The sequence below is a fragment of the Callospermophilus lateralis genome, chromosome 18, assembly GCF_048772815.1.
Source record: "Callospermophilus lateralis isolate mCalLat2 chromosome 18, mCalLat2.hap1, whole genome shotgun sequence".
NCBI lineage: Eukaryota > Metazoa > Chordata > Mammalia > Rodentia > Sciuridae > Callospermophilus > Callospermophilus lateralis.
Genome location: NC_135322.1, coordinates 4,482,016 through 4,498,301, shown reverse-complemented (window position 1 = coordinate 4,498,301; position 16,286 = coordinate 4,482,016). Strand labels below are relative to the sequence as shown.

General features: G+C 46.8%; 1 protein-coding gene across 1 annotated transcript in view; it reads right to left on the bottom strand.

Moving 5' to 3' along the window:
• Ppp2r1a (protein phosphatase 2 scaffold subunit Aalpha) overlaps positions 1-16,266 on the bottom strand; it is a 29,860-nt gene extending 13,594 nt beyond the window's left edge. The window contains exons 1-3 of the mRNA XM_076838618.1: positions 16,112-16,266; positions 4,208-4,298; positions 636-736 (exon numbers count right to left, since the gene is read on the bottom strand). Coding sequence (XP_076694733.1) covers positions 636-736; positions 4,208-4,298; positions 16,112-16,189 — 270 coding nt within the window. The 5' untranslated portion in view covers positions 16,190-16,266. The remainder of the gene's footprint in view (positions 1-635; positions 737-4,207; positions 4,299-16,111) is intronic.
• Between the last annotated feature and the right edge of the window lie 20 nt (positions 16,267-16,286).

Sequence of the window (16,286 nt, the reverse complement as noted above, 5' to 3'; positions counted from 1 at the left end):
TCAACTGCAGTTCCTGTTAGTATCTAACCCCCTTTGTGTCCCATCATTCAGGATAATGATACACAGGCAGGCAGCAGGGCAGGGTCTGGCAGAGACTCAAACGGACAGCCCTGGAATCCCCCCTTACTAGCTGTGTGACTTTGTTGGGATGCTCAACTTCCCAGTGCTCCACGGGGTTCATCTATTAAGAGACTCTCGCTACCCAAAGGGTACACGTGACAGTGATAATGACAACTGCAGTACTTTGTGCCACATGTTATGACATGGGATTCTCAAGTCAGTTATAAAGTATGGTTTGATGATTCCCACTTCATAAAAGAGGACACAGAGAAGTCAAATAACTTTCTTACAGGTCACCCAACCCAGCCCAAATCCAAATCTGAAGCCCTGCCTGTTGGGCCTGGCACTAGTCAGACAGGTGTCGGGGGAACAGTGTGGATGGCAAGTGCCCCTTCAGTAATACCATACCGAATACCACTACTGACTTGATGGACTAAAGTGCTATCGAGCTCTGTCTGTTCTGAGGTGGTCCCCAGTCTTTCCTCTATCTTCCCTTTCCTGGACCTGACAGGAAGGACCATAGGTCAGACTTGGAGGGAGAGGTGGGAAGAGGATCTCAGCACTTCCAGACTCACCAGCAGGCAGTGCACATACTCTGGGCCTCCCACCAGAGTGGTAAAGGTTCCCAGCTGCTCCGCCAGGGCCAAGAGGACCTCGTCCTCATCATAGATGGTGTCTGTGGGGTCAAGATAGATACTGTTACAGTTCTACCCCAAGTCCAACCCCAGCCCTTCAGTAACCCAAGCTCAGAACAGAGAAGCTCCACTCTGCTTCTTACACTGTCAGCACCCAGTCTCAGGCCTGCGCTTTGCTAGGTGTGGGTAATGGGAGAAGCGCGTCAGCCACTGAGCCTCTCAGTTCCTGCTCCCAAAGAGTGCTCAGTCACTCCTGCCTCTCATGAGCGGCAGAGACCATATATATACAGTGCAGGACTTGGTCAATGGAAACTTACTTGTGTGGGTCAAGCACTTCCAGGAAGTTCTGCTAGGAACTTCCTCCTCTTCTGCCTAATAAAGTCTTTTCCATCTTTTCAGATTTGGCTCAGCTATTTGGAGAAGACTTTATTAGGCTAGGAACTTCCTCCTCTTCTGCCTAATAAAGTCTTCTCCATCTTTTCAGATTTGGCTCAGGTATCACCTTTTGCAGGAATCTCAGGATGGCCCTAGACCAAGCCAGGCCCCTTCCTTGGGTTCCCTCCCCCTGCCTTCCATGCTGCCTTTATCACCACAGGCTGTGTTCATTCTGGGCTGGCCCCTGCACATACCCACTCCTACCAAAGACCAGCAGAAGAGCCCTGTTCAGATTTACTGAAAGAATGACTGACTCTGGAATGGGAAAACTGTCCCTGCCTGTAACTAACCCAAAGGCCTTGCTCCCTGAGCTCAGGCTGTTTCTCCCCAAGGCAGTGGTGCCTGCTATCACTGGCAGAAAGTACCATGTCCCTGGAATCCATCAGCATTTAGACCCCCTTGAGCTTAGACTCTTGCTATCTGTGAACCAAGGAAAGTGACCTCAGAAGAAGAATCTTGATATCATACTTCCAGCTGCCAGAACTGTGAAAATAAATTTCTGATGTTTAAGACATCTGGTCTGCAGTATTTTGTCCTTAGCCAAAAAATATAATGTGGTGATTTTCCTCTCATAACAATGATTCTGAATTTCTGAAAAACTGAACTCAGAGAGGGTTTTAAGCATATTCTGTCTGAAACACCACCACCTTTTCTGAAAAAAACAGAGTACCTGACACTTGCCTTCCAAACATTTTCTAGTGGTTTGAAGTCCAAAGCAGAAAAATATGACATCACCTGGGACTCCAAAAACTCAAAAAAGTCCCTCTCTGGATCACCAGACCTCTTCAGTCTACGGCTCCACCTTACTGTGACCCTTCATCTTCCCATGTGAGTTATTAACATTATAACGTTACATGTGATTTCACCACATAACCAAGATAATACTTAGGCATAAAACTCACTGAGGCTTCTCACTGAGGCTTACACATCACTGATTTACAGGAGGAAACAAAGCACATTGAGGCAGGACTGAACTCGCGCAGACAGGCTCCAGGGTCTCTGCTCTTAACCACCATCTCCAGCTGTCTTTCTCTTCTCCACCCAACCCTCAATACAAATTCTGCATGTGCATGAGGTGCTTCTACATCTAATTTGCTCCACTCTCAGCAGCCATCTACAATGGTGCCCCGCCCTCCTCTATAGGAGTAAACCTCCTGTTTCAGCAAAATCGAACCCAAGCTGCCTTGTATCCCTCATTCTGGTCACCTCGAACACCCCACCTCCACTCACTGGTTACTCACCACACTCACCTGCTAGTGAGTGGAGGTGGGGTGACAACTGCCTTCCCGCCACCCGCTCACAGACACACTGGGCTATGTGAGAAGTACCTCATCCTCCCGACAACTCTGGTAGGTGCTTTTTGTAGATCCCATTATAGAGAAGGTAACTGAGGAAGGAGGGGGAGTGAGCACAGTAGGTTTTCCAAGCTGCATGTTTCAAGCCAGGCCCTCCACTTCACTCTCTAAACCTTTTGACCCATGTTATCCTGCGCAGCTACCCCCTTGCTCCAGGAGATGTTCCTATCTCAGTAGTTTGCGCTTTCAAGTATCTCCAACAATTCACAGTGGAAGCCACTTGGTTTGGGCTCACCATCACAAGCACAGACACCTACTCCTCAGGTGGTGTTCAGAGTCTCACACACCTGCGCTCCTCAGTCATGGCTGTGTCACTGTGGGCAACTGGCTGAACCTGCTCTGGCCTGTTTCCCCACGTTGGAAGGGAGGGGTAACAGTCTTGGTGTCCTCCATTCCCAGGATCATCACTAGGTCCAGGTGAGATGACTGGAGAGGAAACACTTCCAATGACAGCCCTCTAAACCTTCAGTTTGCAATTTTAACTAGTATTAAACTTAAAGTTCAGAAAGTCATGTAAGTAGTAACACCAGAAGATTTACTATCAACTGAGATCCAGTCTGTGCCAGACACTCTGCTGGGCAATTCCCACACATCTTCACAGACGGCAGGTATGGAAGCAATCTACCACCAGAATAAGTGCACGGACCACACACTGAGTGCCATCACAGGCTCTTTGTAGAAGCCTTCCTCAATCCTCATGTTGCCTTATACTCCTACATCCATTCACACATCATGAATCTGAGGGTGGGAAACATGGAATATCAAGTCCAAGTCATACCTGGAAAGTGGGAGAGCTTGGATTTGAAATCAGGTAGTAGGGACCCCAAGTTTGTGTTACTGGTCATTAACAAATGCTGTCATGTTTGGAGACAGAATGACTATCATCATTCCTTCTCTAATAGTACAACCTCGGGCAAATGAATTATTTTACCTCTCCACACTTCAGTTTCCTCATGTACAAAATGGGGACAGTAGTATTACCTGCCATAAGGCACTGCTAGAAGACTGGCTCAGAAAATGGCGAGGGAAAGGGACACAAGTGCAGGTACCACTATGAACACTTCATGAGAACTAATTCCGTCTCACTCAACTCAGTCTAGACACCACCTACACATGGCAAACGTATGCTAAGTGTTAGTAATCATCATTAATCTCTAATGCTCACGTGCTATAGTGCAGGGATAACTATCCCAATGGTTGATTAGGAAAAAAAAAAAAAGGTAAAAAGAGTCAAGTAAGGAAAACTGTCTAGCCAGACACAGTGGCGCATGCCTGTAATCCCAGCAGCTCGAGAGGCTGAGGCAGAAAGACTGCAATTTAAAAGCCAGCTCAGCAAGGGCAAGGCGCTAAGCAACATAGTGAGACTCTGTCTCCAAATAAAATACAATATAGGGCTGGGGATGTGGCTAAGTGGTCGAGTGCCCCTGAGTTCAATCCATGGTACTCCCCGCCCCGCAAAAAAAACTATTTACAGCCACCAGATAACAGTTGGCACCACAATGCAGAATGAGCTCCTTGTGTTTCTAGACCCCGCTGCCAGCCTGCCACCATTCACCGCAGACCTTCTCTCAGTAGGGCGCACTTCGATTCCTCTGAATTCCTGTCCTCGCTCCAAAGAAGCAGACACAGTATGTGAAATCTGCGATGCACTTCTATCTCAATTAGGAGGAACCACCTCCAGTAGTCACCCTCCACCTGGGTCCCAAGAGTCCACCTCCTTACCTGTAAGGAAGGGCAGGAGCTCGCTTCGGGTCCTCTCAACCCCAAGGGCCAAGGCAATGGTGGACAGCTTCTTGATGCTATTGAGGCGAAGCTAAGCAGAGAACAAGAAAAGGTAAGAAAGTTAGTAATTCCAAACTCAAGGCAATTCTGGAAACAATTTCTAGAAACATCTACATATAAAGATGCTCAGCAGTAATGTAGTCATTACCTACCAAGTGTTCTTCGGCCTTGAATGGACCATTAAAAACAATGGTAGCAGAGGCAACAAGTGCCAGAGCACCCTCTGGGTCTCGCCAAGCCCAGCACTGCTCAGGGGCACTTCTCAAGACTGCACCTGCTTCCCCAACACCACTCCCCCTGCAGGACCCGCTCTCGCACTCAGTACCATATGACAAGCTGTGCGTGCCCTTGGACAGCAGCAGCCTTGGTACAGGTAAGCTTACTCTGGACCAGGTCCTGTAGGCACTCACTAAGATCTCACTTCATCCTCACAACAGCCCTTTGAGGTCAGAGTTAAGATTCTAAGTCCCCCTTTTTGGAGGAAAACAGACTCAGGGAGCAGAAGTGCCTTCTCAGAGTCACAGAGCTAAGATGGCCTGGAGCAGGCATTTAAACCCAAGCTGCTAGCTAACAGTGATGCTGAAAGTACCGTAACATTCCTATGAACATTCCTATGAACAACAGCAATAACAGTAGTAATACACCACTAGCGCGTTGGATTGGCCAGTGTCCCATGATATCACAATACATATTTTTCATTTTTGTCCACGGTTCCTGGCTCATAACTCCCTCCTTAAGGCAGGCCATAGACACCAGAATTTCTCTTTCTCAAGGTGGGCCACAGAAACTGTAACCTTCCTCAATCTGTCTTGGAGCTGCCCACGATGGAATTCTCTGGAATTCCTCATCTGACAGTGGATCATAAGACCCCCCCCCCCCCCCCCGCCCACCGTCACTTCAGAATGGGCCCTGGCCATGCCCTGGAGAAAGGAATACTGCACAGAGGCTGAGAGCACTGAGCACACAGGCCTTGATGGGTTTTCCTACCCAGTCTAGCATTAGATCAGAACCCTAGAGCCTGCACAGGAAACAACTCTGCTGACACCTTGATTTTAGACTTCTGGTATCCAAAGAGTCACAGGACAAATCTATTGTCCGAAGTCACCTTCTTTTTGGTGATTTGCTGCAGCAGCCCTAAAGAACAGATATGTTGGTTAACACATATGACAGGTCACTCTCAAAGCATTTATGTGCTGGATCCTCAATGGAGCCTCTCAGCCTGGGAGGGAAGCACCACTGAACCCTCTCCACCTATGGCAACTGAGGCCCAGACCAGCTGCTCTGGGGCAGGATGACTGAAACCTTCCCCTTGAGTTTCTCCATCTCCACAAGGGTGAGTCTCTCAAGGCTGTCCAGAGATTGTGACGAGATCACACCTCTTGGCAATAAAAGCACCTAAAAATGAAGTCTTGTAAGACCCACAATTTATTTTCTACCAAAGAATAAGATGTACACAGAGACAGAACTATGAAATGATAGAAAAGCAAATATGACAAAAATAATCCATCACCAAATCTGGGTGCTAAGTATATAGCTGCTCAGTGTGTTAGCCAAGAGGTTAGCAAAACCATTCTATAAATTGCCAGTAAATATTCTCAGCTTTGCAGAGCCCCCATCTCTGTCCCAAACACTCAACTTTACCCTCACGGTACAAGAGCAGCCACAGAACCCAAGATTGCATAAACCAATGAGCATGGCTGAGTTCCAACAAAAGCACACTTGTGCAAGCAGGTAGTGGCTGAATGTGGCCACAGGCTGCACTTTGCTGACTCTTGTACTAATTTCTCAATGTTCTCATGTCTGAACTTTTTCATAAAATACAGTGGGGAGTATTGCCCTAGCTGCCTGCTTTCCTCACTGTGTCTTTAGGCTACATCTGAGTTCTCTCAGCTGGACTTTAGGGAAAGGCAAATGTGGGCTGGGGCCTCAAGTGAGCAGCAGCCCTAAGGACCATGGGACGGTGGCAGGGCATAATCACAATAATCATCCTAACTATGCCAGCAAAGGTACCAACCAGCATCTGTTGGTTGTATCCTGTGTGCTTCTAAAAGTTCAACATGGATAATCAACACAACCCCAGAACTGTGCTCACAGGTTTTGTCTCTAGAACACTCATTCTACAGGAGAGGCTGCCACCTGCTGGAAAGCAAGGAGGCCACAAGCAGCGCCCAGGCAGCCGTACTCAATCTCCACACCACAGCACCTAAGGGATGCCCAAGAGGCAGGCTCGGAGAGCCAGTCCTTCTCTCCCACAAAGGAGAGCTGTCCTTGGACATTCTAGTTGTGGTTTTGTTAATAATGTCTTCCAGTCTGTTCAGGCGGAGGGCTCACGACTGCATGACAGAGGTGGAACAGGGTGGTGTTTCAGAGGCAGGCCACCTGGTTCAAGGCTAAACTGTTTACATAAGCTGTGGGATCTTGGGAAATTTTTCCACCTTTTTGAGCCCCATTTTTTCTACCTGGAAGTGGGAACAATAATACCCGACCTCAGGAGGTTATCATGAGTACAAAGTGACACACTCTCTAGAATACCCCAGCACCAGAGAAAGATCAGTAAAAGCAGCTGTGGCACCTCCCCCTGCTGACAGCATCCTAATTTTGTTGGAGTAATCGGGAAGTGCACAGGAGGCGGCTAGCCAACTGCCCACCAAATAATGCTGGCAAATTATTCCCATAATGCTTATTATGCTCCAGTTCTGCATGCTTTCAAGTTTAACTCAACTGACCCTCACATCCCCATGAAGGGACACAGGACACCCATCTGATGACAGAGAAACAAAGCACAGAGAGGTTGAATACCCTCAACAGTCCACAGGCAGCAGAGCCAGGACACAGTGCAGCCGCAGGCTCTCTACCAGTATCAAGAATTTCTGCTTTTTTCTAGGGGGAGGGAAGTTGATGGTGGTGTCCAACGTTAGCAGATTTAACACTGCTATAATTTTGAAATAGAGGTAAGCATAAATAATATTAAACGATGCATACAATAGATAAAATAAAATAGGGATATGTTGTGATTCCCACTGGTGACAGGTTCTGCTTAAAAGTCTTCTGTCATAATATACTTCTAATAGAAGGAAAGTTAGATGTAAGTTAGAAGTTAGTGAAAATTAAGTTACTTTTCCCATCCAAATTCATGGGTCTGCCTAGGGATCAGAGATGAGCCCCAGGTCAAGAGCGCCTGCCTGCATTGGTTATACTGTGGCTCACATCCCTTGGTTTTCAGCTACGCACAAGACCACCTTGGAAAAGACATTTCCAAGTCACCTTAAATCTGAATGTGCTACTAAAGACCAACATTTGGCCAGTGAAACCCAAGTGAAAATGGTATATGCTACTGGGAAGTGTGTTTATAGTAAAATGGGGCGACACCTTCCTTCCTGTGTGGAATGTGGTCATAATGTCTGGGGCTTCAACAGCCATCTCGGGGCCTTGAAGTAATCTAGAAGGTGGTGATAAGGGAAGAATATGCAGAGTACAATGGTAGGAAAGTGGGACCCTAATGGTAAGAGAGTGGGACCCTAACATCATGGAGTGTCACAGCAGCTTGGACTACCAGCAGACACTCTAATCATCAGTCAGAAATAAACTTCAAGCTCATTTAAGCCCATTACTTAGAGTTTTCCTATCATCTTAAACTTGATCCCAACTGACTCAGCACATGGCCTAGTTGTGAACGAGATCTAAGGGCAGTCTGCTGGGGAGTCCAGAAAAGAACCCCTCCTTGACTCAAGGGAGGAAGTAGGTAAGTCCCTCTATGTCCTGGGCTGACCCTTCTTTCCCTGTGGTTCCAAGGACAGCAGATGCTATGGCTACCCTGTGACCATAAGGCTGGTCAAGAGTGGTGTGCTTGATCCAATTCTTTGATATTCCTGAACTGCTGAACTTGTTTATGAGAAAAAAATAATGAACCTCTTATTTAAACCAATCTCAACTGGGTTTTCCTGCAGCATTCTTGACAGAAGTTATTAATATTGTTTCTTCATCATGTCATATCCCAAAAGAACTTCCTTAGGTACTGTCTTCCAAGTGTGCTGCCGCCAGCACTTACCACAGTCCACCCATTGGGCTCCATGTCTGCACTTTTACCAAGGACCTCTCTCCAAAAGGCCTCAGCAAAAAGCCCAGCACATGAAAATCTAAAGAATAAAATCCTCCTTCCCTCTGCTTGTACCTGCAGAAACACTACCCACTTCTAGGACTCATCTCACATGCAACCCATGGAGCCTTCCCTGAAATGAGTGAGTGCAGTATGATCCCACAGGATCCCACACATAGAATGTCTTCCTTTCACAATCCAAATAAAAAGTCAGCAGCCTTACTCTGGCTGACCTAGTGCCTATCTATTGATCCACATTCCCCCTTGCTCCCTGAGTGCCTGGGGCAATGGCTTCCATGAGAGTAATCAACCAACAAACAACCCACAGCCACTCCCAGTCCAGGTCTGCACACTTGCTGGCTTGTTTCCTTGGACTGGTAATTCTCCCCCATGTGCCCCGGGGCTCCTCCCTCACCTCCTGGGGTCTCTGCTCAACCTCACCTGGTAACCACCCTACACACAACAGTATCCCAGCACCCATCCCAGCACTCTGCACAACTTAACTCCTATCATGCCCCAACATGAACTTGCTAGCTTACTGTTTCTCCTCCCCTCCAAGAGCATGAGCCTGGCTAGGGCAAGGGACTCTGCCTTCTTCACTCTGCTCCAAGAACCTAATGCAGGGCCTAGTACAGAGGAAGTACCCAATAAATATTCACAGGATTAATTTTGGTAAAATAAACATAATACAGATATTAGTATATGCAGAGGAATATGTTCAAAACAGTTGCTTTGGTAAAGACGGTGGCCAACAATGGAGGTGGGATGTGTCTGTGATGTGTATGGTTTGACAATGTTCAATGAATGACAGAAGTGTCTCCCCACTCTAAAGCCCTAAAGTCTATGCATCCTTCCTCCTTATTCCATGAAGGATCAAATTTTTAAATAAAAATAATGTGGGTGGGTGGATGTGTGTGGGAAATACTAAGCACCCACCTGATGACTGTTTAGAATCATCACTGAGAAGTGAGAACAGCCAATGTGACCTCTATTTCTGTAGCAACCGATTTTTTTTCTTTCTTTCTTTCTTTCTTTCTTTCTTTTTTTTTTTTTTTAAATAATCAATGAGTCTACTCTGGCTTCACCAGTTACTAGCTAAGGATCCTCATGCCAGTCCCAGGCATTTTGGAACTACAGTTTCCTCATTGTAAAATGAAAAATATAAGGCCTAATTCACAGGCTCGTTAGGATGATAAAGTAAGGACAACAGAGAAGAGCCTGGCATATAATAAGCACTTAATATTGCCTGTTATTATTCTCATTTACTTTCTGAAAAGTAAGGACCTGTCTCCAGGTCCAGAAAAAGAGTAAACTAAAGCGGAGAGGGGGAGTAATTTCCCTACCCACCTGGAAGCCACAGCACCTAGGAACACTTCTCAGTTGCTTGGTTGGCATTATGATTATTTACACACATGCATGTTCCCCCATTTGGAAGACAACCTATCTCTGGGATAAGGGTCAGGACTGGTACCAAATGAGGATTCCTGAACTAGAATCCAGTACAGAACTGGCCCTACTGAAAAATATAAATAGAGCTTTAGGCAAGTACCAAAAGCAAACAAGGAAGCTCCTGCCTCTGCCAAGGCCAAAGCAAAGGCTCTGAAAGTCAAGAAGGTAGAGCCTCAACAGTCACACCCACACACCCGCAGGGGCCCAAGACACTGCAGTTCCACAGGCAGCCCAAGTATCCTCAGACACCCCACCCCACCCCACCCCCGTCCAGAAGCACACTGACTGCATCCACCAAGATTTCCTGACCATGAACTCTACCATGAAGCAGATGGAGGCACTGCTCTGTTGCCAGTGTGCACTCTGGAGGTCAAGGCCAACAGCACTAGACAAGTCATGCTGAAAAGAGCTCTATTACACCACATGGCCAAGGTCAACAGGCTGACCAGCCCTGACAGCCAGAAGGAATGTTATGTTCAGCTGACTCCTGATTGTGATGCTTTGGATGCTGAAAACAATCAAAATCATCTAAACTAGTCCAGCTGGTTAGTTTAAACTTTGTTTTTTTCCGCCATAAATACAGACACACACACAACAGATTTTAAAGGTTTTAAAACCCCAGCTACTATTTACAGAGTGCTTTCTATGTGCTAGGTTCAGAACTAGACACTTAAACGTGTTCTGTCTCACAGCAAAGGAAGAGGCAAACAGTACTCTGCATTCATTTCCTCACAGATGAGGAAACTGAGGCACAGAGAGGGGAAACTGTCCCTCAGTGAATTTGTGACAAAGCCTAGACTGAACCTGTGCTCTTCACAACTGCCCTCTTCCAACTCCTTATTTGTAAGCTCTTAGAGGGCAAACTCCTTTTCTATGTTCTGCTTTATCAAATCCCAAGACACTCCATAAAAAGAAGCCCAAATCTGGAACACCATGTTTCCAAGATGTAGACACAGGGGAATTCTGCAATGTCTCAGATGATGGCTGGTAACTGTTCTGTCTTTACATAATCTATCTAATTCATTTGGAAAACCTTGATGCTTGTGCCTTCCATCCTTAATCTTATTTCATTTAACAAGGGATGTAGTTCAGTGGTAAAGCACTTGCCTAGCATGCCCAAGGTCCTAGGTTCTATGCCCAGAACCAGTGTGTTAAAAAGGAAGAAAACCAAAGACCCAAAGGGTTGAGTAACTTGTACAGAAGCCAATTTGGAATTTGAACCTTGATGTGCAAGACTCTCTCTGCAGGGAGGCCAAGGCTGGGTGGTGGATGTGCCCTCAAGCCCAGAGCCCTTGGCTAATTCTAGTTTTGCCACTCACTAGATTGTACAATACGGGCAGAGTATCCTTATTTATTAAGTGGGAAGAATTCCAGACTTTAAATTTTGGTTTAAATTATATTTCATGGTCAAATCTGATTTAAACCAAACCAACTACAAAAGGATGCTTCTGAAACAATCAGGAAAATCAAATGATACCAAAGAATTGTTGTTAACTTAGCTAGATGTGATAAAGGCAGTGTGGTTATAAAAGTGTACGTTGTTTTAGAGTTGCATACTGAATAACGAGAAGGAAATGTCTGAACCCTAGAATTTATTTTTAAAATACTTCAGGGAAAAAGGAGATAAACAGATGAAACAAATGTGGCAAATATTGCAGAAACTGCTGCAGCTAGGTATCTAGTATTATTTTCTCTATGTATTTTTGAAATTTAATGATTAAAAAAAAATGGAAAGAAAATGAGTACCTATCTCTGAAGTCTTCTGTGTGGATTTGATTAACACATACCAAGTACTCAGCACACTGTGCAGCACATAGCAGGGTTTTCTGACTCAGCACTGCAGCCATTTGGGGCTCGGTAGTCCTTGGTCCTCAGGGGCTGTCCTGGGTATAGTAGGATACAGTGTAGCATTGCTGGCTTCTACTGTAGATGTGAGCAGTACTCCTCACCAGCTGAGACACTACCAACACAGCTTTCTGGCCTCTGCCTGGAACCGGCTTGTGTGGGGAGGCTTGGACAAGACCTGTAAACCTAGTGAATCTATGGCGGGCAGAGCATGAAGAACTAAACCTCTGCACCTTGCCACATCTGCTAGGCAGCCACTTACCATGCCATTCCACTGCATCCCCACAACCAGCAGATGCGGATTCTTTGCCAGTGTGCACTGTGGAGGTCAAGAGTGCACACATTTTACAGATGAGGAGTCTGGGCCCAAAGACAGGAGCTACTACAGGGACACACAGAACAAACTGGCAGAACTGAGGTCAAACTTCTATCATCCTCGCTTCCTCTCTACAGAACCCACCACACCACATCCAACCCATCAGCCCTGCCTGACATGTCCCAAATCCAACCATCTTCCCCCATCTATGTGCTAACACTGGGCCTGTGTTCGGCAATCGCTTCTCATAAGCTATCTGCTCCTGCGCATCTCCTGCCCCAACAGCCAGAAGGACCCTTTAAAACATTTTGCTCCTCTGCTCAAGGGCCTCACCTAATCTAGCCTCATGTCAGTCCCCACATTCCACCACTTTCCCATTCACCCAACTTCAGCCACGTGGGCCTTCCTGCTGCTCTCTGAATGCATCAAATGTGTTCCCACTTGTGGCCTCTGTACCTACTTTTTCTCTGCCCAGATTGTCTTCCCTCACCTGTTCATTCTCCTTCCTTTCATTCAAGGCCTTGCTCAACATCCCTTCTCAGGGGAGCCTTCCCTGACCTAAACATCAGCCCTGGGCTTGCTCTATTCCCTGTTGCTACCTTGTTTTTCTTCTTAGCAAACACTGCCACTGACATCACATTACTGATCCATCATCTGTCTTCCCTACTAAAGTATAAACGCCACAAGGGCAGAAGCTCCCTACCGTATCTGCGATATCTGAAACAGAATCTCCCACATAGGAGGTACTGCATAAATATCTCCTGAAAAGAATGTATTGAGACTATAGGATTTGGTATTCCATGTTCTTTCCAGTATCCTGTACTGTCTCACGCCTCAGCCTCAAGGCTTTGGCCAAGTTGTTTCCCTTTACTGTGCTTCAGTTTCCTGATCTGGAAAACGTAGACGAGCAAAGGATCTACTTCAAAGTTGTGAGATTCAATGAGAACATAAAAATTATTCTTTTGTACAGCACCTTGTACAGGCAAACATCCAGTAATTTGACAGTGATGGTTTAAGTCAGAAACTGACATTTTCTCCCCCAAAGAGACAGACAGTAAATATACATATGGGTATATACATATGGGTATTTTAAAATTAATTAATAAAAAAAACTTTATTCAAAAAAGCAAGCAAGCATACAGCCAGGCAGCTGTTTGCCAAGCCCAGGCTTAAATGATGGCTCATGAGGTTTTTGCAAGGTCTGACCTGAGCTTCCTCTTCCAACTTCATTTCCCAACATAAACAGCTTATTCCCTTGGCTCCTATGGTCTTTTTTTCTGATCCATAACACCTTCTACCTACTCCTGCCTTAGGGCCTTTACACTAATTTCCTCTGACTGGGATGCTATTTCCTAGATATCCATGGGGCCTGCTGCCTCCTCTGTGCTCAGATGTTACCTACACTGGCTGTCCTATATAAAGCTGCATGCAGCACACTCTCCAATCTCCTCCAGACCCAACCCTACTTCATTTTTCTCCATAGTATTGATCACCATCTACCATTCTCTATACTGAACTTGGTTTCTTGTCTGTCTCAAAAAAATGAGCTCCACGAAAGCATTTTTTGCTCATGGTACACTGCTGTGTCCACACAGTTAAGTACTCCATAAATACTTGCTGAATAGCACCCCTTCAAAAACGTCAAGGAAAAAAAAAGTAACAAAAAAATATTAATTACTTAAAACTAAAGCAAAAAGAAAATATTTTAGAACCATCTTCAATATCCTATGATTTTCCCCCTCAATCTCTACTTTCTAATTATAGTAACTGTGATAGGCAGAATGAGATCCACCAATATATCCCTGTTCTAATCCCAGAACCCGTGAGTATCTATCTACCTTATACTGCAAAAGAGATTCTGCAGAGGTGATCAAAGTTAAGGATGCTGAGATGTGGAGATGATGAGAGATTATCTGCGAGGGTCAGTGAACCTTTCCTGACTGTGGTCAGAAGCAGATGTGAGTAGAATGGCTGGAGAGATGCAATGTGGCTGGCTTCAAAATAGAGAAAGGAGTCATGGGGACCAAGGAATGTGACAGGCTTATGAAGGTGGGAAAAACAGGGAAACTAGATTTTCCCCTAGAGTCTCCATAAAGCAATGCAGCCTTGACCACACCTTGAGTTTAAGTCCAGTGACACCCATGACAGACTGGATCTCCAGAACTGTAAGACAATAAATTTGTGATCTTTAATATCACAAGCTTATAGCAATTGTTACAGCAACCAAAGAAAAGGTTGACCAAGCTCCTTTTTGCCTCAAGGCAAATCTCCCATAAATCAGCTTTTTCTCAATCTTAGCACTAAGGATATTTTGGGCTGGATGATTATTTTTTTCTTGTGCTTTGGGGTCAGTGTCCCATGTATGCAGAATGTTTAACAGCATCGGCCTGCACCCACTTGAGCCAGCAGCAATTCCCTGGTATGACAACCAAAAATGTCTCCAGGCATTGCCAAATGTCCCCTGGTGGGCAAAATCACCCCAAGATGAGAACTACAGCCATTACAGGTCTGCTCCCTCTGGGAGGCTCTTCATCCAGTCCCATCCTCAACTATGCACCCTCAGAAGCACCTTCCCTGACTGGCCCATTCCCCACCCCATACTGTACTTGCTGTGCTCTCTGCCCAGAAAGCCCCACAGATTCTTCCCCTGCCTTCATAGTAGGGTATTTGCTCAAACATCAAAGCCTCCCCTGACCATGCTTTAAATCACATCCTCCAACACACATACATATCCTCAACTAATACAGCATACATTTCACCTAATGTCCATTGTCTGTTTCCCCTCACTACAAGGTAAACTCCCATGGCCAGAAGTTTTTGTCTGTCTTGTCCTCTGCTGTACAACAGTGTCCAGTTCAGTGCCCAGAATAAAGGCCCAACAAATACTTGCTGATTCACTATCACATCACCCCATTTGTTTCCTTCTCATCATTTCTTACATGTTAATGATACTGTATATTTAGTTCTGTTTACCTGCTATATACCTGTAACCTGACAGCAATTGGTGTGACCATGATTTGCCCAACACTATACATGGCAGGTGATCACTGAACAAATTAACTCATACAATGGTCCAATTAACTATATATTTATCCACATTTGAGAAAAGAGGAAGCCAAGGTTCAAAGAGATTAACTAACTTGCCCATTGTCAATCAGCAAGAAGTGGAAGAGTCAGGATGTGTAACTGCACTCTACCTGACAACAGAACCTAGAAGGCAGGGCCAGGTTCAGCAGGTTTCCCCGTGCACCTAGCACAACTTCACAAGAGGGGAAACAGGCCTAACTGGAGGATGGACCTCTTCAATTGCCAATCCTAATACTACAGGTGACATTTACTGGGCCCTTCCAAGCACCCACGCACCGTTCTATTTTACGGATTCAGTTCCTCACAACCTCCCAATAAAGAGAAGACTATTATTAGCCCCTATTTTATGGAAAATAGAAGCCCAGGGCCATGAAATAACGTGCACAAGGTCATTCGGAGGGTGGGAGGTGGACCAAAGTCTGAAACCCGCTCAAACCTAAGCCGGCCGCGATCAGGGGTCTGGGGCACCCTGACCCACTCACCAGAAATGTTAGTCCTCTAAGGAAACTATGCTAAGGGGCAGCGGGGGACAGCAGGGTTTCGGAGTGAATCACCCCTGAACTTGGCCAGTCCTACCCTCGGGAGTGGAGTGCTTTCACGCCTTCCTTCCCTTGGGGATCTACACCAAAATTAGACGCAGAGGGAGGACAGGAAAGGGGATGGCAGCCTTCGCTCTCAGGCCCAGTTGCCCGCGCTGCCCAGACCCCCGGCCCGCCTCGCGCCAGTCCCGCGCCCAGCCCAGCCCCAGGGGCACTCAGAGCCGCGGCCAATCACCGAGGCGCCGCGACCACAGCGCCCACGTCCCGGGCCTGCGGAGCGCGCGGCGGCCCGGGACCCTCGAGGCTCGCCGGCCCCCGCCCTCCACGGGTCGACACCCAATCCCGGGCGCCGTCTCTTGGAGTCCGGCGACCGGGAACGTTGAGAGCGGGACGCTGATTGGCCCCCGTCTCCTTCCGCCACTCCCAGCGAACGCTCAGCCCTCTCCGCGAGGGCCTCCCGCGCCCCGGTGTCCCCCTCCCCGTCTTCCCCAAGTCCCCTGGAGCCTCCGGACCTGAACATCCTCGTTGCGAAGCTCATCTATGAGCACCGCAATGGGGTAGAGCGAGTCGTCGCCGTCGGCCGCCGCCATCTTGGCTCCGTCTCGTTCCTGTCAGACTGCGGCCAGCGCTGTGCGGAAACGGGGTTAGGGAGGGGCAGAGCTGGGAGGAGGAGGAAAGGCGGACGTG